The following is a 27,166-nucleotide window of genomic DNA, read 5'->3' on the forward strand; positions in this document are numbered from 1 at the left end:
GGGTATCATGATTTATGACCCCAACTGGGACTAGAATTTCTGTTGAGGCTGTAAATTGAATTGGACCTGATTTTATGATAATTTTTAGAGTGATTATTAAGTGAATCACATGGTGATTAAGTGAATCCAACTTTCCCAGTGTGCATTTTTTTGCTGGAAGTAGGAAAAAAGTTTGCAAATTATGATCATGTGACCACAGGACACTGCAACCATGGAAAATACAATTGATACAACAATTGTAATTGCACATAGAGGTCATAAGTTACACTTTCCAAGGCTCTCAGAAATTGGTAGTTAAAAGAATGGTGATAAGTTAGGGACTATCTATATGTGGATATATCAGTGTACATAAGCATACATAAACGCACTAGAGTGCCTTACGTCCCCTGTCCTATAGTCTCTGCTATATCTCATATATCTTCTCTACTATATCTCTATAAGCTTCATTGTATATTATTGTGTATTGGACAAAATAAATAAATAAAATAAAATAGTTGGCCAGCTGGGGAATTCTGGGAGTTGAAGTCCACACATCTTAAAATTGCCAAGATCAAGAAACACTGGCATATACTGGATCCCCTCATGTTGCACATCTATTTACGTATATTTCACATGTATCTGTTTTATTTCTTTCAAGCAGTTAAGAAGGATAATTAAAAACAAATTAAAAATCCATGTGACTTTTAAAATTAAGAATTAATAATAAATCAAGCATACATTTGAACTACGAATATTTACACAATAACATTAGCACGCTTCACTTATGGGTTGAATTAAAATATTTCCTGTAGTTTTTAATGCATAGTAGATAGGATGGTAGACCATGCAGGAGTGGCCTTTTCTCTCTTGTTCCAAGATTGCTAATGACAAGGAAATAATATGTACCAAAAATAAATTTTGACTGATTAAAAAAAAAGGTTGCCAACGGGAAAACATTTCTGCAAATAGAATAGATATAAAATACCATGAAGGAAGCATCAACCCTTCTCAGATAGATTTGCAAATGACTCTGGCCCTTTTCAGTTCATGTCATGCTTAATTGCAGATCAAGGGCTAGGCTGGCTGAATTCTCTGTTAGCATATTGGAGTTTCCTCTTGAATCCCATAGCCCAGGTTTCCCCAATCTTTTGCCCTGTAAAAGTGCTGAATAAGAGTCTCATCATTCTTCATCAGCTGGGACAGGTAGGCAGGGATGACCAGAGTTGTAACCCAACACAACTGAAGAAGACTAAGTTGGGGAAAACTGAAACAATTGTGCAGCTGCATGATGTTCAGTGTAGGATTGTTAATGGCTAATCTCACATCGTTAAGTATTTACTGATTAATTTTGTTGGTGGTATAAAAGCAATTCTATTATTTTTGAAAGCCTGAAAGCAAAGCCAAATCGATGAATTTGAAGCCTATCATCCTTGATGAAATTCTGGACGCACATAAGCAGAAAATTAAGGATGAGATTGCCAAGGAGAGAGTGGCACCAACCGAACATCTCAAATTGTACGATAAATACAATGATTTGATTACCAAACAAGCAGAGCGGGATATTGATCAGTTCCTCTCAGAGGCACACACATTTGAAGAAATAACAGCCGAGGTCGCCAGGTATCAAAGCATTCGTGATGACATTCAGTACCACTCCAGAAAGGTAGTGTATTCACTGAATGGCAAATACTTTTTTATTTCATGTCATTTGATACTATATGTTTTATATTATTTAATATGCCCATGTTACACCAACATTCCGCAGTCTGCATTGGTTGCCGATCAGTTTCCGGTCACAATTCAAAGTGTTGGTTATGACCTATAAAGCCCTTCATGGCACCGGACCAGATTATGTCAGGGACCGCCTTCTGCTGCACGAATCCCAGCGACCAGTTAGGTCCCACGGAGTGGGTCTTCTCAGGGTCCCATCAACTAAACAATGCCGCTTGGCGGGACCCAGAGAAGAGCCTTCTCTGTGGCGGCCCCGGCCCTCTGGAACCAACTCCCCCCAGGAATTAGAATTGCCCCCACCCTCCTTGCCTTTCGTAAGCTACTTAAAACCCACCTCTGCCGTCAGGCATGGGGGAATTGAGAATTTATTATTAAGTGAAGAATGAACAAACCACATTATGTTTTTGTCCTATGTATGAGCTCAGCCAGTGTATTCATCCCTGTATATTTTATGAAGTATGCTCTCTAGCAGTGTCCTTTGTGCCAGATCTTAGGTGTAGTCACTAATCACTGGCATTTAAGTCAATAGTATGGAATACATGTTTCTCATCACTGAGAAGCTAACTTTGTTTGTGGTGTTATAAATGTTCTGTCTATGAGGTGCTTATCTGCTTCTATGCCAGGGGGTGAATATTGGGTATTGTGTTGTAACTGTTGCTTGGCAGGTTAATTACTCAAAGGGAATTGCTTATCCTCATTTTTTTCCAGCTTTGGGTTGGGGGGGGGGGGGGGAGGTTAACTCTACAATGACAAAGCCCTGAATAGAACTATAGATGGGGAAAGACACTTTCTTCTTCTTTTCAAAAGAATCAGTGTGGTAGAACTGTTTTTTTCACTAGACAGGGAAACCTACTAAGAAAAGGGTATATGTGACTAAAAACCCAAGATATAAAATTAATAAAATAAATGGCAGCGTTACTGGAGAAAGCTGAAAGTTCATGCATTCCTAACAGTCAGTCAGAATTTCTTAAAACATTATATTCATGAGATGGAACAGATTGCCCCACTTTATTTAATATAAAATATTAATTGTACACAGAGCCATGAGGCACACTTGTCTTTTTAAGAATATTTTTTAGATTTTTTTCAAAAATTCCACTTTATTAATTTTTATAAATAGCTCAAGGCTTCCAAAGGGCTCCTCCATTGTACAAAAATCCACTGGGTCATGTCACATGGTTTCCTCGGCGTGGTTTCCCATCATGTCACCTTAGCTTAAAAAAAAAAGAAAAGAAGAGAACAAAGAGCAGGGAGACCCAAGGAGAAATCGTGACAGGAAGCAAGGGAGGAATAGTGTTCCCTCAGGAATTTGTGGAGAAACTTCTCATTCTCCATTTGTTTCTCCCCCACTAAGGGAAGAAAACTGGCCGTAACAATTCTGGCATTGGGTTAGATGTTTCTGACAAGGCAACAGCAATCAGTCTAAAGATAGTGTAGTTTGCTCTGCCACCCCTTTCAAGTTTTGACTGCCATCACTACACCCTGCGAAATGAATTCTATAGTATAATAATGTAGATGGTGAAGAGATGTTTCCCTTCATATTCCCTTCCTAACAGTTTTGTATGGGTAAAACAAATGTAAAGGTTCCCTTCAGAGTGTTCCATACAGTTCCAAGCACATTGAAGGGTGGACTAGCAAAGTTCTAATCTTTTTATTCAAAGTATTGGGCTATTATCAAAGTCCTCCATCTCTTTCATTTCATTATAACTGATTCAACTGAAAATCTCCTCACAGCTCTTATCTCTTGTGATTAGAATATCTCACTACTGCTGTGAATTGGAAGTCAGCCATCTATTTTTAATAATACACTGCTGCCGATGACCTGGCATCAGGAACAAAACAGAACAGAAGCTTGATATCCCTTGGGAATCTTGTGATATTGAGACAGTTTATTTTCGATTTTTTTTGCTGGCAATTCTTTTCTCATCCAATGCTTGTGTTCCAGTGTATTCGCCTAGGAATGTTTGAGTTACATTGCGATGAACTGATCAGATCACTGGCAAAACGAGCTGATTCAATTTGTTCCAAAATAATTGGCAAAATGTTCAAAGATCATCAAGATCTAAATACAAGGTAAATGTCTTATTTGGAAGGATGCAAATAATTGTAGTTCTGATTCAATTGTGGTAACAGGCAACAAATTGTTTCCAACAATTGATGCTTGCAGATGGGAATGTATATTCCAGTTTCTTGAATTATATCCTATCTATTTTGAACTTGTGGGTGCAGAATGCTGTCCAGATATACATGTACATGAGAAATGGTTACAGGCTTGCAAGATTGCTTCTAAACATGTTCTATTTCTACCATTAGAATGATGGTGTCTGTTTCTTATTACGTATTATATCAGGATGTATTTCATTCAAATAGCTCAGTTACGATTGCTAGAACCTTTTGTGCTGGTATGGAGGGAATGAATTATCTTCTAGCCTTTGTGTAATTTCTGATCTGTTTACCTTTGCTCGGGTTATCAATAGACTAACATCTTATTTTAAATGACCTCATTTTTCTTTTCATTGAGGCAGCTTCATCCTTTTTTTTGCGGCCTTCCCTAAAACTATGGACTCCATTTTTATGTCAATAAGAGATGCCAGGAAGTGGGGAATGTAGATTGGTTCTTTCTCTTTATCTGATTGCTAAGAAATACATGATGATGTACAGTAGCATATTGCACTCCTTCCTTTCATTTTTTTTCTCCACAAGCACAACCCTGTAGTTCAGATTGGTCTGAACAAGAGTCCCTGCCCCAAATCTCCCAATGAGTTTCTGTGGCAAAGGGAGAGCTTGAACTTCACTCTTCCCACTTGTAGTCCCACCACATTGACCAATACTATACTGGCAGTCTGCTTAGCAATGGTAACAGGCCTTCTGTCATTGATCCGGAAAATTAATTCTGGGAAGTCAGGACGCTGACACTTTGTTCAGGTTCAAGAGATCCTTTATTGAGTACATTATTTTGGTACTTAGAAAGATTAGCTCTAAATTATTCCTGTACTTAGGGATAGTTAAAACAATGAGACCTACCCATCCCTTATGCCTCCCAGGTCACATGGGCCAATCCGTCCATATGTAGGTTCCTGTTCAACTTCAACAGGTATCTGTTGACATGACCTTGGTTCTCATGCCAACTGGTGGATGTTATGACTAATAATAATAATAATAATAATAATAATAATAATAATAATAATAATTTATTAGATTTGTATGCCGCCCCTCTCCGAAGACTCAGGGTGGCTCACAACAATGATAAAAACAATATTATAATGGCACAAATCTAATATTAAAAAACTAAAAACCCTATCATAATTAAAAACCAAACAGCACATACATACCAAACATAAATTATAATAAGCCTGGGGGAAAGATGTCTCAAATCCCCCATGCCTGGCAGTATTGGTGGGTCTTAAGTAGTTTACGGACTAGCCAACTGAGGCACCACATTCCTGAGTCCCACTACCACCACCACCATTTTCTCCTCCCTTCCCCTTGAATGGCAACCAAGAAACGAAGCAGAAGTAAACATGGCTTCAGCTAAAGTTGATTTTCAGGTTGACACCTTCAATCTCAAGGTGTAATAATCATGTAGGTATTTAGATTTGTACTCTTTATGTTTGTGGCATATGCATGTGAGATGTGAATGCATGACATGTTTGCTTTTCCCATTTGAGGCTCTGCGATGAATTTGAGAGAATAGCAGAAAGGGCCCTTTCCACTCCATCAAATACACACGAGTTAATGGAATTTAAGGTATGTGTTCCCTGGCAAATGGGAATAGACTCTTTTGAAAAACAGAAAGCAAAGATGCTCTAAATTCTAGGCAAAATCTTACGTAGAGATGCAGAAGCGTTTCTGGAAACAAAACAACTCATTAAGAGCAAGTCGCCTTCCTTGATCTTAGCTGAAATAAGCCTGGATGTTTTGCTTCTATGTTAAAATCTAATTTTACACAGTCGACAAGCAAGGATTTTTCATGTTATTTCAAGTGCAATGGAAAATGTTTCAAGCAAGGAGAAGCAGCCAAAAGCTCTAGAGATGTATTGAAGTCATGGAGATCTGTATGGCCATTGTAGCTAAAAAACTGATTTCATGGTACTCTACCAAATACAATGTGGAAAATGACAAAAAAGGGCATCAGAAACTCTAAATTAGATATATCAAGCCACAAAGCAGTACAGCTCCCAACCCAGTCACTTAGGGAAAAATGATCTTACTTAAGAATGAGATATCGTACCATCTATTTGATATTACTATCCCATTCATTATAGTCATCCTATGTTAAAAAAAAGAAGTTAAGCAGAGCCTTTTGCCATCAAATGTTACAGACATTTGGCTTCTGAAACCTGATCTGCATATTAATATTCAATGAAACAAAACTATTTCATTGAACAAGAAACACCATGGAGATAATCCAATATTTTATAAGTTGGTAATGGAGCTTTTTGAAGTATGTAATGATAGCTATTTTGAAGATTAAGGTGAGATACTAGGCAATTTTGTAGCTAGCAAACTGCTTGGGGGCTGTACATGGTTTTACAAATGTATTAAACAATTATTTTACTTGTTTATGAAATCTATATAATGTGCCTTAAAAGAGATAAGGTGAAGTCCTAGTCCATAAAGCTAACTTTCTGGTGACTTGTGGAAATCTCCAACTAATTTTTTGGCATCAGGATGGAATGGGTTTGGTATGGTATTTATTTTTTTGACTTCCCAATCTAATGTTCAAATGTTATCCAGTTCCAGGCCTACTTAAATGTTAAGCTTAATGAAGATTGATGAAGTGTTGCCCTTCACATTGAATAAATGGAATAGGAAGGAGTCAGTTTATTGGATATTAAATGGTACTGTATCAAAACTATTAGAACTATGTGCTTGTGACATAGTCCATTCAGTGAGTACTCTGGTAGCTACGCTCATGAATGCTATCTCTAAATAAAATAACAATCTGATACATAGGACATTGAACTTATATGATCTGATTTTAATGAATTTTAGCATGCAAACCCTGTTCTGTGTTCAGAAATGACCAGTTAAATGTTTCTTCCCAAACAGGCATACATAGAGAAAGTGGAACAAGTTGACATGCTGGAAATGGAACAAAAATTAGTTGATGTCAAAAATTCCCTGGCCTTCCTGATAGAATGTGCAAACTTTTCACCAGTTGATATTCGCCTAAACAATAGTGTCTTTCAGTGGTATGGACGGATGGACGAAATTTTTGAAGAACATAGAAAGATCATTAAAGAAAAAACTGAGCAGTTTCAAGAAGGACTTAAAGTTAGTGTTCTTTTTTTACTTTGAATAGTTTGCTGAGTTAATCAAATTTGCATACATCAGCTCTCACTTTAAAAATAGTGGAAAGCTATTAACTGCTCTGGACAAGTGACAATGAAGAGTTTGCTACATTGAATAGATAGGTGTATGACATAGGCCATATCAAAATATCTGAAATGAAAAGAATTTGCTTTGATCTAGCAAGACAGATTTACATATTTAGGCAAGCTCTGTAATGTTGCTGTAGATGAAAACGTATATCCAGATGTTATTCCTTATCTACACTGAAGTGCTTATTTAGTATTCTCATATGTCATGCAAATAAGGATGTTAGGCAAAGCATTTGCCTGTAATTATAGCCTGAGGCTTAGCAATATACAGTTTTTAGTATTACCTATTAGAATTTAATCCTAATCCTTTAAAAATCATGTATCAACTGGAGCCATGGAGAAGATTTAAAACTATTACTTTTCAGACACTTGGATGATTACAATAGTAAAAATGGTAAATTAGTTGCATTATTATGCATCATTGTAATGCTGAACATTTTATCTCAGTTTATCTGTGTTTATATAGATGAATTTGGATTATTATTATTTTTTAGATGCGCTGTGAAAGATTTGTGGAGGAACTGGAGAGTTATGCTAAGCAAGTTGAAGAATTTTATGGTTATGGTGACATTCAAGAGGTCAATAGATATTTGAAAAAAGCCCAAGCCCTGAATACCAAGTTAGATGCTGCTGCTGATAAGGTAAGATCTTCTGTTTCCCTTATAACTGTTTTGTCTTAATTTAGTGAGGGAACATATTGTTATCACAGCAAACAACACAGATTCAATAAATGGATCTCAAAAGATGGATATTTGAAGGTCTTTGAGAATATTTCACCAGTGATCTGACTGAATATATATTTTATATTTGCTTTGATTAAATTTGAAATCATTATTAACTATGCAGACATAAAAACACAGGTTTATATTGAGTGTCTTGGTCCAGCTGTCTTAATTCTGTCTCGGCCAGGGGTAGGCAAATTTGACTCTTCTTTGACATGTGTACTTCAACTCTCAGAATTTCTGTGCTAGCATGATTGGCTCAGGAATTCTGGGAGTTGAAGTCCACAAGTCATAGAAGAGCCAACTTTGCCTACCCCTGGTCTAGGCTGACAACCTCTGCTGTTCTGTATCCTAAGCCTGTGTCTTTCCGGTTAACAATTGGATTGTGATTTTATTTCTCTCTGTGTTGAGATGAAACCTGTCTACCCCAATTAAAAGTGTTTTATGTAATTATTCCCTGACCTTATTAAAGTTAAATGAATGTTTCTATTAGCATTGCTATTAGCCTTGCCACAGAGATCTTTTAAAGGGTTTTGCAGTGTATTGGAGTCACCTTAAAATTATCCGCAATAGTTTCACAAAAGATTTGTAGTTATCTTTAATGGAAAGAGTTCTACCCTTGTTATGGAAGTTCAGCACAATTCTAGAGTTGATGGTTCTCTTGTCAGGGATTCTCTTTATCGTAATCCATAGAATGCCCTGTACACCTTAAGTTATAAGCTCTTGATTACAACTATCTAGCACTATGATCTGTGAAAGTTACAGTTTGACATACAGTAGAGTGCAATCAGAAAAGTGTGGCGAAGCAATCATTTAACATGTATTCATGTTAACATTACTATTGAATTGCTTTCCCTGATGCCTTTAATCTTTTGCCTTTTGGCTGTATGATACACTTAACAAAGGGATATAATCAAGATCAAGTGAGGTATTAATACCACACTACAAAGCCTTAGTAAGACCACACCTAGAATACTGCATCCAGTTTTGGTTATCACATTATAAAGAAGATGCTGAGACTAGAAAAAGTGCAGAGAACAGCAACAGAGTTGTCTAGGGCAGTGGTCTCCAACCTTTTTTCCACCAGGGACCAGTTTCAGCAAGACAATTTTTCTATGGCCTGGTGGGGGCAGAAAGGGGTATGGTTGGGGGAGGGATTAAGCATGGGGGTGTAGCTTATCGTTCCATTGCCTCTCTTTCCTCCCCCCCTTTTTAATTTTGCAGGGGAGCCGAGGTGACAGAGGGAGGAAGGGTAGAAGGGGGTGGTTTCCTTTCTCTTTCCCCTCCCATTCACTCGGGACCGCCCTTTGCCTTGGGCCGAGGCGGTCCACCGGAGGGAGAAAACTTTTGCTTGCTTGCTTCCTTCCTTCCGGCAGTTTCAGAGGAAACCCCCCCTAGCGCCCGCTCCGGCTGGGATTGCAGCAAGGAATCGCAGAGGGGGGGGGGGGGGTGCCTCCATGGACACAGTTGCCTTCCTTTGTGATCGCTGCCTGCTTGGAGCACCCACCACTGCCAGGTCCAGTAATTTTCTTGCAGCAAGGAATCCTTTCAAAAGAAAATTACTGTAGCTGGTGGTGGGGGCTTCATGGTCATATGCACACCCCTGGCTTCACTCCCACCTAGGCCCCTGGGAATAGGGTGGGGGAGCCTAGCAAAAAAAGAGCTGCACAATGCCAAAGCCTTTTCATCTGAGCTGCAGGCAGAGCGAGGGCTTCGCGAGGAGGAAATAGACCACTTTCAACGAGGGAAGAAAGACAGGAAAGGAAGCAAGCAAGCAAGCAAGCAAAAGTTTTCTTGGCCCAAGTCAAACGGTGGTCCCGAGTGAACGGGAGGGGAAAGAGTCAGGAAACAGCTTGGCACTCGCTGGCTCCACAGCAGCTGCTGACTCCGCAAACCGGTGTAACATGCCCCGTGGACCGGTACTGGTCCATGGACTGGCGGTTGGGGACCCCTGGTCTAGAGAACTGGAGGCTAAAACATAACGGTTGCAAGAACTTGGCATGGCAAGTCTAATGAAGAGGGGAACCAGGGGAGACGTGATAGCAGAATATATTTGAGGGGCTGCCACAGAGAGAAGGGGATCGAGCTATTTTACAAAGCACCTGAAGGCCAGACAAGGAATAGTGGATGGAAACTGATGAGGAGGGATTCAACCTAGATGTAAGGAGAAATTTTCTGACAGTGAAAACAGTCAACCAATGGAACAGAAGTTGTCTTCAGAAGTTGTGGGAGCTTCATCCCTGGAAGCTTTCAAGAAGAGACTGGACTGCCCTTTGTCAGAAACGGTGTAGGGTCTCTTGCTTAGGAGTGGGTTGGACTAAATGGCTTGCAAGGTTCCTTCCAACATGGTTAATCTGTTAAATACACTTACTAGTAAGACCTTCAGTATATATTCTCAGATTCTATTTCTTCCTGTAACCTTCTTCAGTCTTATCATGAAAAAGTTGGCAGCTAAGCCTTTGGATATATCTCTAACATACACTGATCTCACTCTAGTACTTCTACCTTTAAGGACTACAAGGACAATCAGTAAAATTGGATCATAAGGTATCTTTTCTCTGGTTGAAATTTGTGATGTGTTTATTTCTCAATAAAAATCCTTGTGATTTCTGTAGATTGATCAGTTTAATGCAGAAGAGGAGGCCTACGGATGGCTGACATCTCAGTACCCTCAGCGCAAAAAAATTCAAGATATTTTGAAGCCGTATCTTCAGCTTTATGAAATGACAGTAGAGTTTAATACCAAATACAGGAACTGGATGGATGGAATATTCACTAAAGTGAATCCAGATCAAGTTGATCAAGACACGGGAAACACATGGCGTGCACTGTATAAGTTAGAAAGAACCTTCCACGATTCTCCAAATGCTTTATTTCTGACAACAAGGATCAAGGCAAAGGTGGAAGAATTTAAGGAACATGTTCCATTGATTCAAGTGATCTGCAACCCTGGTTTGCAAGATCGTCATTGGGAGGCTATGTCAAATATAGCCGGGTACCCCCTGAAACCTTCTGAAGATTCAACTGTCTCTTCTTATATTGATATGCATCTTGAGCAGTATTTAGAAAAATTTGAAACCATTAGTGAAACAGCCAGCAAAGAACATTCCCTTGAGAAGGCCATGGTGAAAATGATTTCAGAATGGGATGGAATGGAATTTATTCTCCTTCCTTACAGAGAAACAGGGACTTATATTTTATCAGCTGTAGATGACATTCAAATGTTGCTGGATGACCACATAGTCAAAACTCAGACCATGAGAGGATCTCCTTTTATTAAACCTTATGAGAAAAAAATGAGGTATTGTAAAATGCTACCTAAGATATTTGATATTACGGTATACACAAGTGAATTTGGTTTATTTGTGAAATTGCTTTGCCCTGGGAATCAATCTATCAAGCTATGAAAGGCCGATGTATTGGAAAATGTCAGTTATTGATCTAACATTCTACAGAGGAAGCAGAAAGGTTGTAATGTGTTGAGTGGGAATCTTGTAAGCAAGAGTAAAAATATTTGGTCACTCCTATTTCTGCAGAGGGTAAAGGGAAGGGCCTTGAGGGGCAGGAGGGAGATGATTTGTCAATGCAACAGTCAAATAAAAGAACACTGAGTGTGGGACAGAACTGCTCCCCCCTATCTGTATATATAAAAGCCAAATACCACTCATGCATCATCACAAATCTCCAGAACCATAAAGCCAACAAACTTGAAAATTGGCCTGTATGTTCTTCTTGGCTTCCAAGTGTTCTCTAAGAAAGGATTTTTTCAAAATGACCATCAAATCATTAGTTATTTCTTATATTATTATTAACACTCTGATGTTAAGGAGTTAGACATTCTACTCAGTGGTAAGGAATTCGTTTTCCTAGCGAAGCACGGGTATCCAGCTACTAGTTTTATATAAACATAAAGGAGGGAAGGGGGTGAGGTTCATTCAAACTTGCAAGATTCTGTTACTATAACTTTACCATAAAAATAGCATTAGTCTACACTATTTTGATTTTTTAGAATAGTCTGTCTTGAAGGACTGACACTTTCTTCCTAAAATTCATTTCATTCCATTTGTTTCTTCAAGGGGCTCTGAAGAGCAAAATTGTAGGTTGCATACATGGAGTAGGGAAAATAATACAGTTTGCAAATATATTTTACTTTGCCAAGAGAGATATTTTGATTTCATAAGGTTTTAGTTATATTTGGGGTGAAAAACATAGCAAGATTCAAAATATGATTTTCCAAAAAGTTATAAACAAGAGGATGGGAGAGGTTGTGTTTTTTTTTTTTTAAAAAAATCTTGTCATGTTCTACTTTTTGCCTGTGACTTGACTTGGCCTAAGACGGGGAACTATTGTGTTCCTCCTCTTTTTGCTGTGCTATTTATCTATCCAGGAATGCAATTATTATAGTTTTTGCTAGCTCTTAGAACTCTTTTAGGGATCTGAAAGTACACTGACCAGCTCATACACAGTGCCTCTTTTAAATAATTCAATTGCCCTTTGGCAATATTCAGGGTGTATTGTGGTAAAGGTTTGGCTTAATTGGTTGTATCTTTTATTTATGTCTATCAAGTATTTTGAAAATAGAAGCTGGGATTTCTTGATTCAGAAGGTGAATCTGATACATGCCCAAGTTTGGACTTTCCCAGTAATAATATGAGTGAAAGCATACTGAGTCCACAGATTATTGAATAATAAGCCTCTTGATTATGAGTCTCTGTCCAAAGTGTGGACTTTACTGTCTTCAAAAGAATGGTCTTTATTTTTTACATGCAGATAGACTGCTGAATCTAGTCCTGATGGGCTTGTTCTCTTACGTTGTGCCATGCATTTATGAAGTGGTGGTTTTGTTTCCCCAACGTACAAATCTACACATGGTTCTCTGAATTTTACCGCATATACCATGTTACTCAGTTTGCCAAAATGATTCTGCCCTTCCAGGAGGGCTGAAATTCATCAGGTTCTGGAGAATTGGTAGTGGAAATTTTGCGTAGTTTGGAGAACCGGCAAATACCATCTCTGGCTAGCTCTAGAGTGGTGTAGGAATGGAGATTTTGCAGTATCCTTCCCCTGCCATGCCCATCAAACCACGCCCACAGAACCGGTAGGGAAAAAAATTGAATTTTACCCCTGCCTTCCAGTAGCATATTGAACACTAAGTCTGCTTAGGGTGCTGCTCTCACCTGGGGGTATGGGCCAAATGTCAGTCTTTTTGATATTAACACAAATATATGAATTTTTGGAAATATTCTGGATCTCCTTATTTATGACTTTCTGAAAATCTAAAACTCTCCTTTTTAAAAGGACCTTTGCTAATCTTGATGCCTGATGGAGAAGTGGGGCAGGCATCTTACTATGTTATTCAGAGATGGGTTCCTCCTGGTTCAGACCGGTTCATCCAAACCAGTAGTAACGGGCTGGTGATGTCACCATGACATCATGGAACTGGTTTAGTTGGTGCAAGTCCGTGGATGCTAGTTTTTTTTTTAAAAAAAAATTGATTTTTTAAAAAATTTGAATTTTTATTTTGGGGATTTTTTTTCCTGTTTTTCTTTTTCTTTTTCTGAGCATGCACAAAAGCCGAGTTTCCGGCACTTGTTTTTGGCTTTTGGGTGGGATTTTTTAAAGAAAAAATTGGCACTGTGCATGCGCATGTGTACAAAGAACGTGCATGCCCATGAGGCATGGCCACGTGGCACGGGAGGAAGCCAAATGGCAGCCAGGTAAGTTAGAACCCACCTGTCATGTTATTATTCAATTTGTTCGGTTGAAATTCCTCTGTACTGTGTAACAGAGTGGGGAGGTAGAAATTATAAATTCCTACTTATATGCATAGAATTGGCTGTATGAAAGGAGAATCTATGGAGAGGAGCGGTATACAAATCTAATTAATAATAATAATTTATTTATTTATTTATTAGATTTGTATGCTGCCCCTCTCCGAAGATTCGGGGCGGCATACAAATAATAATGATGATGATGATGATGATGATGATGATAATAATAATAATAATAATAATAATAATAATAATAATAATAACTTCTTTTCTGAGAGAACCCCTTCAAGAGAGATCAGCCTGCACAACTTTTATTATAAAGCTATAGTAACACAATCTTGCAAAAATGACTGTGCCTCCTCCCTCCCTCCTTTATCATTGATTTCTCAGGTTACAGCACTGCCTCAGACCCAAGTTTCTTTTATCAGATTTGCTTTGGCTACAGATCTTCCCCCTAATGTCAGCCTCCATGCTGCTTGCTTGCTATCAGCTGCCATAGAAACAGGAGGAAGGGGGAAGCATAGATATTTGGGCAGGGAAGCAAGCTGGTTGAGATGTCTCATTGGGAGGAAAAGGGAGCAAAACTCTCATTGTCTGCTGCATAGCTGATTGGACATATTTATAGTTTATAAGTCTATAAACCTATAGTTTATAGTTCAATAGTCCTGGCATACCAGATGGATGTCTCAACCTGAAGATGCACCTCACCTGACATCATGGGGGCTGGGGATTGGATATTCAGCCAGGGTCCTTGAGGGGAGGGATTTGGGAATGCTTTCAATATGTATTTTTTGTGCCTTTAGCTTCAGATCTTGATGCTGTCAGTTCACACTCAGACAAAGTACCTTTCTTTATAAACATGGAGTTAGGGTTTTTTCTTTCTTGGGTTTTGAACAAAGGCACACTTGACACTTCTCCTTCAAGGCCATTCCCTTTACATCAAGAGATAATAGGATTACAGTGATACCTCGTCTTACAAACCCCTCGTCATACGAACTTTTCGAGATACGAACCCAGGGTTTAAGATTTTTTGGCCTCTTCTTCTGAACTATTTTCACCTTACGAACTCACCGCCGCCACTGGGATGCCCCGCCTCCAGACTTCCACTGCCAGGTGAAGGCTCCCCTCATTGGGAAACCCCACCTCCGGACTTCCGTTGCCAGCGAAGCACTTGTTTTTGTGATGCTGGGATTCCCCTGTTGGGATTCCCCTGCAGCATCGCAAAAACGTGGAAGTCTGGAGGTGGGGTTTCCCATGGAGGGGAGCCACAGGGGAATCCCAGCAGTGCAAAAATGGGCGCTTCGGCTGGCAAAGGGGGTGAAGTTTGGGCTTGCACGCATTAATCGCTTTTCCATTGATTCCTATGGGAAACATTGTTTCGTCTTACAAATTTTCACCTTACAAACCTCATCCTGGAACCAATTAAGTTCGTAAGACAAGGTATCATTGTACTTTTCTTTTCTGGGAACCACATAAGCTATATCTGCCTAGGAGTACCTAGGCTTATGTTCCATCCAAACCTCTAGAAATGTACAATCTAATGCTCAGTTAATTTTGTTCTGTTCTATAGAGACTGGGAGTCAAAACTTTTGTTGGTTCAGGAAATCTTGGATGAGTGGCTGAAAGTTCAGGCTACCTGGCTATATCTGGAGCCAATTTTTTCTTCTCCAGACATTATGGCTCAGATGCCTGAAGAAGGTAGACGATTCACCACTGTGGACAAGACATGGAAGGATATCATGAAGCATGCCATTCAGGTAGTAACAATTGTCTTTGGAACAACTAATTATAACTTAAGATTGATATGGTTTTGTTCATATCTTTATTGTATATATTCTGTTAATCATGAAATTAAACTAGGGGAGCAGATATGAAAAAAGGGGAGAAAATGTCCCTTCTTCCCCCTAAAGAGAGTGGCAAAATGAAAGGAGATATAACTTTGCATAAAAAGTGCATATATTTGTTCGGACATTTTTACTACAATTTAAATAAATCTCATCCTAGAGATAACACAGCCGAACACTGAACAAAGAGTAACAGGCTTTGAAGGGAAATAAATAAATAAAATAACTAAGTAAATAAGCAGCCTTTGTGCAATGTAGTATCTTTCTTTATTAGGCAGACTGATCTGTCTATCCACTTAGAATTCACTGTACTGTTACCCCTGCTTTCCTTTAATTGACTTCATTATCCTTAATCATTATCTGATGAAAGACTATCCGTGTTTTGTGGCCATTGCTTTCCCTTCCAAACACAACTGTTGAACATGGTGGCATGATTTGCTGCAGTCTGAGAATAAGAAACAGACAAAAAGACTGTTTTTTAAATCTTCAAATAAAGTATAAACAAAGAATTGTTATCCTGACATCTTTGAATAGAGAATTGGTTCTTTGTTAAACAGTACATACTGTTTGACTGTCTTGGACTAAGTCATTGAATTGAATTAGATAGATATGTAAGTCATCATACTTACTGCTTTCTTTGAAGTAATCCCAAATGGCTTATTTTGAAATGGCTGCTCATGGTTGGCTGCAAAGTATAGAGGTTTAGTGCTTTTGTTGAATATTTATGTAGTTGTTTGTACCTGTTAGCACTTTAAGATATTTTCAGGTGAACAAAAACCACTTTTGCATTTCTCCCCAGAAGATGGCAGTATACCTTTAGAAATTATTATTTGATTTTATATGTACTGTATATCCCTTCTCAGCATAAATTAAATCTCGGGGCCATGTGTTGATTTTTTTTGACTTGCAGTTGTGGTTTACAGTGACAGGTAGAAATTGTAAACACATTTTTGGATTGCCCTGTATTTTACCCTAGATTTGAATAATTTTTTTTCTGTCTGGCTCAAATCAATGAGGATGAAATTGTTCTTTGATTTCATTGCTATTTTTGATAAACAAATGGTCTAGAGGGGTGATCTTTTTCTGCATGGGAAGAAAAATCGAAGACATTGTATTAAGAAAAACAGCCCTAAGGATAAGAGCCTAGGGTAAATTATAGCTTCTTTATGGAACAGTTAATCATGGCACACTAGAACAATTATTTTTCTATCTTCGGCTCAGTTTAACTATTCTGCAAAAAACCATAATTTTTTTATTATTATTTTATTAATAGAGTTGAAAGGGACCGTTAGGTCATCGAGTCCAACCCCCTGCCTGAGCAGGAAACCCTACAGCACCCCAGCCAAATGGAAGTCCAATCTCCTCTTGAAGGTGCCAGAGTTGGGGAGTTCATCACCTCCCCTGGCAGGCAGTTCCATTGGTTGATCGCTCTGACCGTCAGGAAGTTCTTCCTTATTTCCAGGTTGAATCTCTCCTTGGTCAGCTTCTAACCATTGTTCCTCGTCCGGCCCTCTGGTGCCCTGGGGAATAAAGAGACCCCCTCCTCACTGTGGCAACCCCTCAAGTATCTGTAAACTGCTATCATGTCCCCTCTAGACCTTCTTTTTTCTAGGCTGTCCATGCCCAGTTCTCTCAATCTCTCTTCGTAAGTCTTGGTTTCGAGTCCCCTAATCATTTTGGTTGCTCTTTTTTGCACCTTCTCCAGAGTTTCGATGTCTTTTTTGTAGTGAGGTGACCAAAATTGGATGCAGTACTCCAGGTGGGGTCTGACCAGGGCATAGTAGAGTGGTATTAGTACTTCCCTGGTCTTGGAGCGTATTCCTCTGTTGATGCAGCTTAGGATTGAGTTGGCTTTTTTGGCTGCTGCTGCACATTGCTGACTCATGTTTAGTTGATTGTCCACCAAGACTCCAAGATCTCTTTCGCAGTCACTACTGCTGAGTGGGGTATCTCCCAGGCTGTATGTATGTCTAGGGTTCTTTTTGCCGAGGTGGAGGACTCTGCATTTGTCGGTGTTGAACCTCATTTTGTTGGTATGGGCCCACTGTGATAGTCTGTCTAGGTCTTCTTTATAATTTATGTCAGTCTCATTTAATCTTCAAATTTCATCAAGGCCATAGATGGTAAACATTGATATAATAGTCCAAGTGGCTAAATAGGAAGAAATGATATATCCAAATGCCAACTTTCCATATGAAATTTTGACAGCTTAAAACAATTATTTGAGCTAAACATCTAGATGCGTGATGTTGCCACCTGAGGGTGCTAACGTGACTTTCTTAAAAAAAAATTTTCTTTTTCCTCACTAGAGGTTATAGTCTTGGAAGAGATTTGCTCAGTTCATATTTTATCATATATACTGATTTGTGTTTCCCAAATGCAAGTGTAAAACCAAGCATTCATAAAGACCAAAAATTTCCTTGTTCCCACTTTATAATGCAAATTTGTATGTGTAAAAAATCAGAAATGCTTTCATAAACACGTGCAGTACATTAAGCAAAATGCATAGGAGATACACATTAGACAAGGTACGCAAAAATTCCACAGTGGGAAAAAGACGTTCATCAAAATGGGAAGGCATTTTATAAAGACTTTTAAAATAATGTTTTAAGTAGAAATAAACATTTAAAAAAATGATTTCACCTGGAAAGAAACTCAAACAAACTGCAACAGAATGATGGAACAAGATCAACCTTTATATTCTATAAAGCAATCTGGTAAAGAAGGATACTGACTGTACAAAATTGAAAATGCGAAGAAAATTCAGTGCTAGGAAATTATGGGGGAATTTTCTCACAGAGACCGTATCTATGAGAGATGGGGAAGGTTGAGGGAAAATTACAAGGAAGTAGATGAAGAACAATGACTCCATCGCAGCAACCTACAGATGGATGAATACATGTCAAGTTAGCAGTTTTCATTAAGAGAATGAGAAGCCAAAAAGAAGCTGCAGTTGTTTGGGAATAAATATGGAGAAAGCGTTAGGCTATAAGTTTCCATCCAATATTTGGCTGTCAAATGATTCTGAATACAGAATCTCCAGACACTGTGCATTGAATCTTCACATTTTATTTATTATTTATTTATTTATTTAATTTGACTTCTATGCTGCCCAATCCCGAAGGACTCAGGGCGACTTACAACAATAAAAGAATTACAAAACAATAGAAGGAGTCAAAAATATTATCTAATCTCTAAAATCCTAATAAAGCTAGTATAAAATGGACATGACAACATGCATACACACCAATCTAAAACATTGTGGCCTTACGAAAAGCTAGCAGGGTGGGGACGGTGTGGATGTCAGGGGGGAGTTGATTCCATAGAGCCAGGACAGCAACAGAGAACCTGCATTGCTTAGTTCAGTGTTTCCCAACCTTGGCAACTTGAAGATATTCGGACTTCAATTCCCAGAATTCCCCAGCCAGCATTCCCTGGCTGGGGAATTCTGGGAGTTGAAGCCCAAATATCTTCAAGTTGCCAAGGTTGGGAAACACTGGCTTAGTTGACGGGACCTGGAGGAGGTCAACTCTGTGTGCTCTAATTGGCCTCTGGGAGGTATGTGGCAGAAGACGGTCCCGTACATCGTTTGGTTTTGATTCTTCAGTATTCATTGTTGAGCACCTTTATCTTATCTGCTTGTGGTTTAATCAGAGGAAGGGAAATGTAATATATTTACAAAAAACATTGAAATTGAAAAATAGAATTGGCCAAAGCAGTTTCAGAGCCTACCTAGCTTCACGAAGGAGATAAACACAGCACAAGAAAGTATCTTAGAAAACTTTCACAGGCGGTTATGAAAGCATCCTGGAAAATGGGAGAAAATTCAGCCAACTCATTTCAGTTTTAACGTTTTAGAGGAAGTTCTTAAGCATCACTCGGTTTTTCAATTGAGGTAATGATGATAAGATATATGGTATGATATTAATGGCATATGATATGATGTGTATCTTTCTCAGGACAAACATGTTCTTACAGTAGTGATGATAGAAAAGATGCTGGAACGACTGAAGAAATGCAATGAGCTATTAGAATTAATTCTGAAGGGACTAAATGAGTATCTAGAAAAGAAACGTCTGTTCTTCCCTAGATTCTTCTTCTTATCCAACGATGAACTCCTTGAGATTCTCTCAGAGACTAAAGATCCTACAAGGTATTGTACTCTTTGATGCACATTTAGGACAGTTGTAACTCCTTTTGTACATAGTTTACATAATGATTAAAAGTTAATATCCAGTAGTTAGATAAATTTATTTATTTATTTATTCGTTTTTTATGCCGCCCTTCTCCTTAGACTCAGGGCGGCTTACAACATGTTAGCAATAGCATTAGTTAATGCATTTTATGTAATCTATGCAAATTTGACAAATTATATAAATAAAGTATATGTGTGTTAGGTAAATTAAGATATAATGGCTTAATCAGATACCCTTCTCCAAAACTGATGTTTACAGATGTGGTTATCATTCAGGTACAAACCTTTGCTTCCATCAATATATTCATCTTAATGAATCTGTAGGCAAGAGATCATGTTGCCGCTGCTTTTTTGGGGGTGGGGGTGGGGGTAGGGGGGTAATGCTGCAACCATGTGAATTTAATCTCATTGTCAACAATTCTGGTCCAAGCTTGAATTACCTCCCATCATGAGTATTTCAATCTTCTAGGGGTTCTTCTATTACAATATTTTACTTTAGCTTTTTCCATTAAACAAACCCAGCTGTCTACTAGGTTTAACAATTCATTGTCCTTCTCTGTTAGGCATAATACATTTGAAGAGAATATTTATAGCTTAGAGTTGAACTGTGAGGTCCTTGATGCTCTCTGAGGTTGGTTGTTTTCTTGAAGATATTTAATTAGGCAATTAAATAGGCAACATCATCAGTGCTAGAAGGTGGTTTGTTCTCCTTTTATATACTAATGGTTTGTCTTGTCAATATTGATGGGAGAGGTCATGGTGGTTCCTTGATTAGGCTGTTGTTTAATGTTAGGTTGGCTAAATATGTGGTTCCTTGATAGAGTACTGTTTACATTTTAATTATTAGTCTAATGTTAGTTAATCTTAATTTCTGCTCATTTGGGTGAGAGTAGGACCACCAAGATCCCTTCCACCAGCCCAGACAGGAGAAATTATTATTATATAAATTGAGGGTGAATCTCATTACTTATTAGCATTGATAATCTGGTAATAAAACTTCTACAAGAAACCAACAGTTCTGAGAAAGCACCAATAATACATTTGGTTCTGCCTTAAAGCTCTCTAAAATGCAAGAACAATTTTTTCATCCCTAAATATTCCATTGTTTTCTAGCCGTGCGCTTTAAAATATTTTTAAAAGTTTGTCAGCAAAAAGTTTGTCTACTCTTATTTTATGGCTTAGTCATCAAGATACATTGCTGCAGTTCATTTGAAGTGGCATACCATTGCTGGTGCATTCAACATCCTTGTTAGAAATCTTGTAAGATGGTTTCTTAACAGATCTTTTTGCCGTGTTAACCTGCTTGGGAGAGGATTTTAAACAAAAATACAGTTTTTAATACACTCTGGGTGTTTTTTGTCAGTTTTTTTGATAATGAAATATCTAAATAAAAACATCTTGCCTGTGGTTAGAATTTACTTCTCTGACTCACAGAGATAGCATTATTAATCTAAACATTCTGGGCATAAAGTGTGTTTTGTTGAAAGAAGTTAGAACTTGCATGACTCCAAGTTTATTTCTTAATCCTTTCTTTGATTTCTTCAGAGTAAAGCCTCACTTGAAAAAGTGTTTTGAAGGAATTGCTAGTGTTGAGTTTACCGAAGTCCTGGATATTACCCACATAAAAAGCAGTGAAGGGGAAGTTGTGGCACTTATCAACACAATATCAACAGCTAAAGCAAGAGGCCAAGTGGAAAAGTGGTTAGTTGAATTGGAAACAGCTATGGTAAATTCCATCCACAAGGTAATAAATTATAGTCTGTTTGAGGTCATTCTCTAGACCATGGTAGGCAAAGTTGGCTCTTCTATGACTTGTGGACTTCAACTCCCAGAATGCTAGCTCAGGAATTCTGGGAATTGAAGTTCATATGTCATAGAAGAGCCAACTTTGCCTACCCATGGTCTAGACTACGGGTATCGAACTCGTCATTCATGGTGCCATCACATGACACTTTGTGACATTTTCTCCATTCAAGTAGCTGGGGTATGTGTGGCCTGGGCATGATGCATCTGGTCCACGGGCCACCAGTTTGACACCCCTGCTCTAGATTATTATAGGAAGTAACCAGACTATTTCTCAAAACCCTTTTCTTTTAGAACCAAATGGGGGGGTGATATAAATTATATAAAAACAATGATCAGAAATATTTTAAAAAATCACTTCCCTTTCTAAATTGCTATTCCACTAGAAATGGCTGCATGGATCAGGGATCTGGTGCACTTGGAGTCTTTCCTTCTTGCTATTGCTATGATAAAGAACGCTTTCCCATGCTTAGCATTTTATAGGCAAATAATGGAAATTCAACCTCCTAAAATTGAAATGGTTTAAATGGAGGTGAGATTCAGTCAGGATCATAGCCGAGAAGAAAGAGTTAGGAGCTCTTTCCTCAGTCTGCTACTATTCTTCCACTGCAGTATCTGTTTAGATCTCTAAAACTGTACAGTAATCACTTACGTGCAGCAAATATTTGGCCTGGTTTGGTTTTGTATAAGGCATAATTTGATTGAGTATTAAAAATATGGGTCAGATAAAATGATTTGCAGTAGTTTGCATGCTAGGGTAATTTAAGCTCGACTACTGGTCATGTTTCTATTCTGCCAAATATTTTCCATTGTAGTTCTAAGATTTCTTGTAAATGTGTACACGTTCCTGTTATATATAAGAGGTATAGAAATTTAACAATAGTTGACTATTTCAACCCATTGGAAAATCTGTAGGACAAAATATTGCATTCTATCAATCTCTAGGCATATGCAATAGATCAGTGTTTCCCAACCTTGGCAACTTGAAGATATCTGGACTTCAACTATCTTCAAGCTGCCAAGGTTGGGAAACACTGCAATAGATCAATATAAGTAGAGGTTGTCCTCAACTTATGACCACAATTGAATTTATTTTGCTAACTGAGACAGTTTTAAAGTGAATTATGCCCCATATTACGAACATTTTTTGCCACAGTTGTTAAGTGAATCATTGCAGTTGTCAAATTAGTAACACGGTTGTTAAGTGAGCCTGGCTTCCCTATTGACTTTGCTTGTCAGAAGGTCGGAAAAATTGTTTACATGTCCCTAGGCCACTTCAACTGTCACAAATATGAATCAATTGCCCAACATCCAAATTTTGATAATGTGAATGTGGGGATGCTGCAATGGTCATAAGTGTGAAAAACGGTCATAAATCACTTTTTTTCAGTGCAGTTTTTCAGTACATTGGTCACTAGACGAACTGTCATAAACCCAGGATTACCTGTAGTCTTAGCATGTAGATGGATATTTTATCTCAAAAATGTGAACTAAAACTTTACTTTCAATTCAAATGGCCCTTAATTGTCTGTCTCTCTATATATTTATGGGTTCTCTTATTCTTGAGATGTTAAAAATGTTTTCTTTGGAAGCCTTTTTTTTAGTTTTCAAGACTACAGGCACTTTTTGTAACCAAAAAATATAAATTGTTGGGCACTTTAATTGCTAGATATTTGTCCACTTGTTAATGGAATAAATAAGATTAACTTGAACAATTTTGTAGGCTTAATACATCACTGTTTTGAGTACTTTAATTCATGTACATTTTCACCCAAGCTTAACCAAGGAACGCAGAATAAAAATGATTTAGTAACAAAAATAATCTAATGTCACATTTTTCTTTTCAACACAAACTGGACAATTCGTGCCCTATTGGCTTATTGTTTCAGAGATGTTTCCTCACCAGATTCCTCAATGCCTTCAATAGTGATTCTTGTAATGCTTGATCTTTCTGCTTTATTCATTCTTCAGCTGCCTCTGCTTATTTCTCCCTTCTTGACTCTGTTTCAGTATTTAATTATTTCACGTCTCTGTATATATTTCCTCCTTGCAGGAATTCTGAGGAAAGCAACTAGAAAAACAGCTCCTATCAATGTGATGTGATTCATTAAGGCTCAAGGCTCTCTTTCTGCCTCCACTGAAAAACTGTTCTTTGGGGGCAAAAATCAAAGCATTGTCTCAGCAACTCCTGTGGATCATACCCAGGAAGCCGAGGAAAGCTGCGGGGAAGGCTCCTTTAAAGAAAATACAATTATCCCTGTGGGCATTATTAGTACCTGCAGAGTTCATGCCTCAATAGGAACAGAAGATTCAGATAGACCAGTTCATCAAGTGTCTGAGAGGGTCTGCAGAGGAGCGCCAGAGTAATAAAGAGAACAAAATCCACAGCTCTGCAAATGCAGCAGCAGCCGGATTTCCCATCTGCCACCATTGTAATGCCCCGATAGAATTGAATATGATAATGGCTGCTGTTTGTCTTCTGACAACCAGAGGGCAAATGTAGGGTTTATTGATATTGCTAATGATAATAATTGCTACTATTATTCTGTGGCTTCTCAGGGAGCATGTGTTCATGATTTTGGATGGTTTTCAAAAATCTATTTTTTTTCCAGCTCTCCCCCTCCTGCGGAAATAATTAATGGACCTCCAACATTCCAATTAAAGAAATTCTTTTTTGTTTGTTTTAAATTCAAAGCAGATTTAATTTCCAGTTCCCTCTAGAGCAAGGGAAAAAAAGATTCCCTCTTTGACACTTCTAATTCTCTTCTCTTCTTGCTAAACCTTAAAAAAATGTTGAGCTTATAAAAATCCTATATTTTTCATGCAGCTCAGTTGTCTTCAATCTTCTGGCCTCATGATCTGTCCTCTTAAGGTTCAGAGATAGAGAATCACCTGATCTTCATGTAATCCCATTTTTAAATATGTTAACAGAGTTCAAGCAAAGAAAAAAAATCATCTCAACATCGACCTTCTATCACAAAGAGCTTGTAGACTTTCCAAGGTTTCATGGTCTAAGAAAAAAGGATGAATTCTAAGTCATTAGATCACTTTGGTATAATTTAAATCTATTTTGCTCAATCTACCAACAACTTGATCTTTGTAGGGTCTTCAATGGTTAGAAGACTTCTTTTCTTCCAATCTAGTTTAGCCTCATAATCAGATCAATTGATAATTGGTATAATTAGTAGAGGAAACTACACTAAAACATAGTATTTACCAGCCTGTCTCAATAGTGATATTTCCCTTCTCCATTATTGTGGTTAGTTATAAGTCAGGAATTTATTAAACAAGCCATAAATACTTTAATTCATATTTAAGCAATAAAATAATTCCCAGATGCATCTTCAAGGATCTAGCTCAATATACTTTGTGGTTTTTTTTAAAGGACAGGAATAGCAGGTTTATTTAGATTGAAATACTTCAAACATTTGTGATATATCAAGGATGATGATAGAAACGTTACAATCAAATCAAAGAGATTCAACACTCATCAGATCTGCTAGAAACCTATTTGCATGTACCAGCTGCTGCAATACATTGGTGGTTTTCATGCCTCAACATTTTCAGTTGTGATAATTATCCTTTGTGCTGGTCTCAGCGCTCTGCAATTTTTTCATGGTAATGATGACAGTATTACATTACAAGGCATCTGCGTATACCCATATTTGCACATACTCACTCACCCTTTTCCCAAGGCAAAATCAGATATTGACTTGTCATTAGACACATGAATTCCTAATGAATTACAAAAAAAAGTTGATTTCAATCATTGAAGCTTTTGGGTGCATAGATAGATACAAAACAAAGACTTCATAATTTTTAATACCCAAAGCAAACTTATTATTTTACAGGAAACAAGAAACTATTCTTCTCTCATTCTCTCCAAAAGCTCCTTATTCTTTAGGAAGAGTGTGACACAAGCTTCATCTTTGCAGTATTCTTAATGTTTACTATCGGTATGTGAAAGTAATTAAAACTTTGGGCTCTGCTTTTAATCAGAGTATTGTTCTGCCCTAACACTGTGGCTTAAAACATAAAAATGTAAAAGTTGTAGCTTATTCAGTGTGACTTCAACTTCAGCTTGTAGTCTAATACTCCAGGGTTTTTGGTCATTTATAGGAAGCTGCTTGGTCATCTCTAGTGTTGGGCGAACTGAACTTGCAAAGTTCGGGTTCGTGTTGAACTTTGCAGTGTTCGGCATGCTGAACCCGAACTTTTTAAAAAGTCCAGGTTCGGCGTTTGGCATTCGCTCGAATACCACGAAGTGCCGCCACCCGGGAGGAGAGTGGGGAATCCCACGATGGGATTCCCCACCTCCTTTTAGATGCCATTTCTGAAAATCATTTCAATTTTACTTTACCCTGTGCACCAAATTTCCAATCAATTTAGGAAAGAACACATTTTTTTAATTTTTAAAGTCATGTTTACTTTTCATCTCTTTGATCTCTGTACATCTGAGTTATTAATGGTTCTAAAATCTATAACCAAGAATTTTCTTCTTTTTAATTTAGTTCAGCATAATATATAGTCTATTAGATTTGCATGAACTGGTTAAACAGAAATTTAATATAAAAGAATTACACTGTAGTCACGGAAACAACGATAGAGTTTTGTAGATTCTGTGTCAGCGTTTCACATCATGAGTACAAATCTAATAAAAGTGGTAGATGTACTTTTTTCTTTTTGAATCTTTTTTTTATTTAAGTTCAATTCATTTACTCTATTGGCTAATCACATTCTTCTCTTTCTTCTTCTTTCCTATTGTAATTACACATAGCACTAATTTGAAGCATACATATTTTTATACTTTTTGTGTCAATTGAGGCTAGGCCAAATCTACAAACAATTTTTCCAGCATATCTACGTGGTAATTGTTTTATTCCTTTCAAAGCCAAGCAAGTTACCATTTCTAGAATTCAGTTACTTAGAATTGGTTTGTGACAGTGAAAGGTGGAATTGCAAAACATTCAGATTTTTATTTTATTTGAATGAATAGTTGGTATTCTAACAGAAGAAGTCCCTTCAGTATGGACATAGTAGTTAAAAATTCATGTGGATTTGGTTCAGCATACCTGGAGGATATAGAGGGGCGTTTGCCCAGGTTCGCCTGGTGCACCAGTTGCGGCCCTATTTGGACCGGGACTCACTGCTCACAGTCACTCATGCCTTCATCACCTCGAGGTTCGACTACTGTAATGCTCTCTACATGGGGCTACCTTTGAAAAGTGTTCGGAAACTTCAGATCGTGCAGAATGCAGCTGCGAGAGCAGTCATGGGCTTACCTAGGTATGCCCATGTTTCACCAACACTCCGCAGTCTGCATTGGTTGCCGATCAATTTCCGGTCACAATTCAAAGTGTTGGTTATGACCTTTAAAGCCCTTCATGGCATTGGACCAGAATATCTCCGAGACCGCCTTCTGCCGCACGAATCCCAGCGACCGATTAGGTCCCACAGAGTGGGCCTTCTCCGGGTCCTGTCAACCAAACAATGTCGTTTGGCGGGCCCCAGGAGAAGAGCCTTCTCTGTGGCGGCCCCGGCCCTCTGGAACCAACTCTCCCCCCAGATTAGAACTGCCCCTACTCTCCTTGCCTTTCGTAAGCTTCTTAAAACCCACCTTTGTCGTTAGGCATGGGGGAACTGAGACATCTCCCCCGGGCATATACAATTTATGCATGGTATGTTTGTATGTATGTTTGTTTAGTAAATGGTTTTTTTTTACATATTTTAAACTATA

At 38.1% G+C, this 27,166-nt stretch overlaps 1 protein-coding gene across 1 annotated transcript in view; it reads left to right on the top strand.

Moving 5' to 3' along the window:
• DNAH7 (dynein axonemal heavy chain 7) overlaps positions 1-27,166 on the top strand; it is a 173,140-nt gene that overhangs the window by 40,461 nt on the left and 105,513 nt on the right. Inside the window, exons 12-20 of the mRNA XM_070732131.1 lie at positions 1,367-1,642; positions 3,656-3,783; positions 5,379-5,457; positions 6,763-6,987; positions 7,589-7,735; positions 10,432-11,117; positions 15,158-15,344; positions 19,391-19,584; positions 21,172-21,370. Of these exons, the coding sequence (XP_070588232.1) occupies positions 1,367-1,642; positions 3,656-3,783; positions 5,379-5,457; positions 6,763-6,987; positions 7,589-7,735; positions 10,432-11,117; positions 15,158-15,344; positions 19,391-19,584; positions 21,172-21,370 (2,121 nt within the window). The remainder of the gene's footprint in view (positions 1-1,366; positions 1,643-3,655; positions 3,784-5,378; positions 5,458-6,762; positions 6,988-7,588; positions 7,736-10,431; positions 11,118-15,157; positions 15,345-19,390; positions 19,585-21,171; positions 21,371-27,166) is intronic.

The sequence above is a fragment of the Erythrolamprus reginae genome, chromosome 1, assembly GCF_031021105.1.
Source record: "Erythrolamprus reginae isolate rEryReg1 chromosome 1, rEryReg1.hap1, whole genome shotgun sequence".
Taxonomy (NCBI): domain Eukaryota; kingdom Metazoa; phylum Chordata; class Lepidosauria; order Squamata; family Dipsadidae; genus Erythrolamprus; species Erythrolamprus reginae.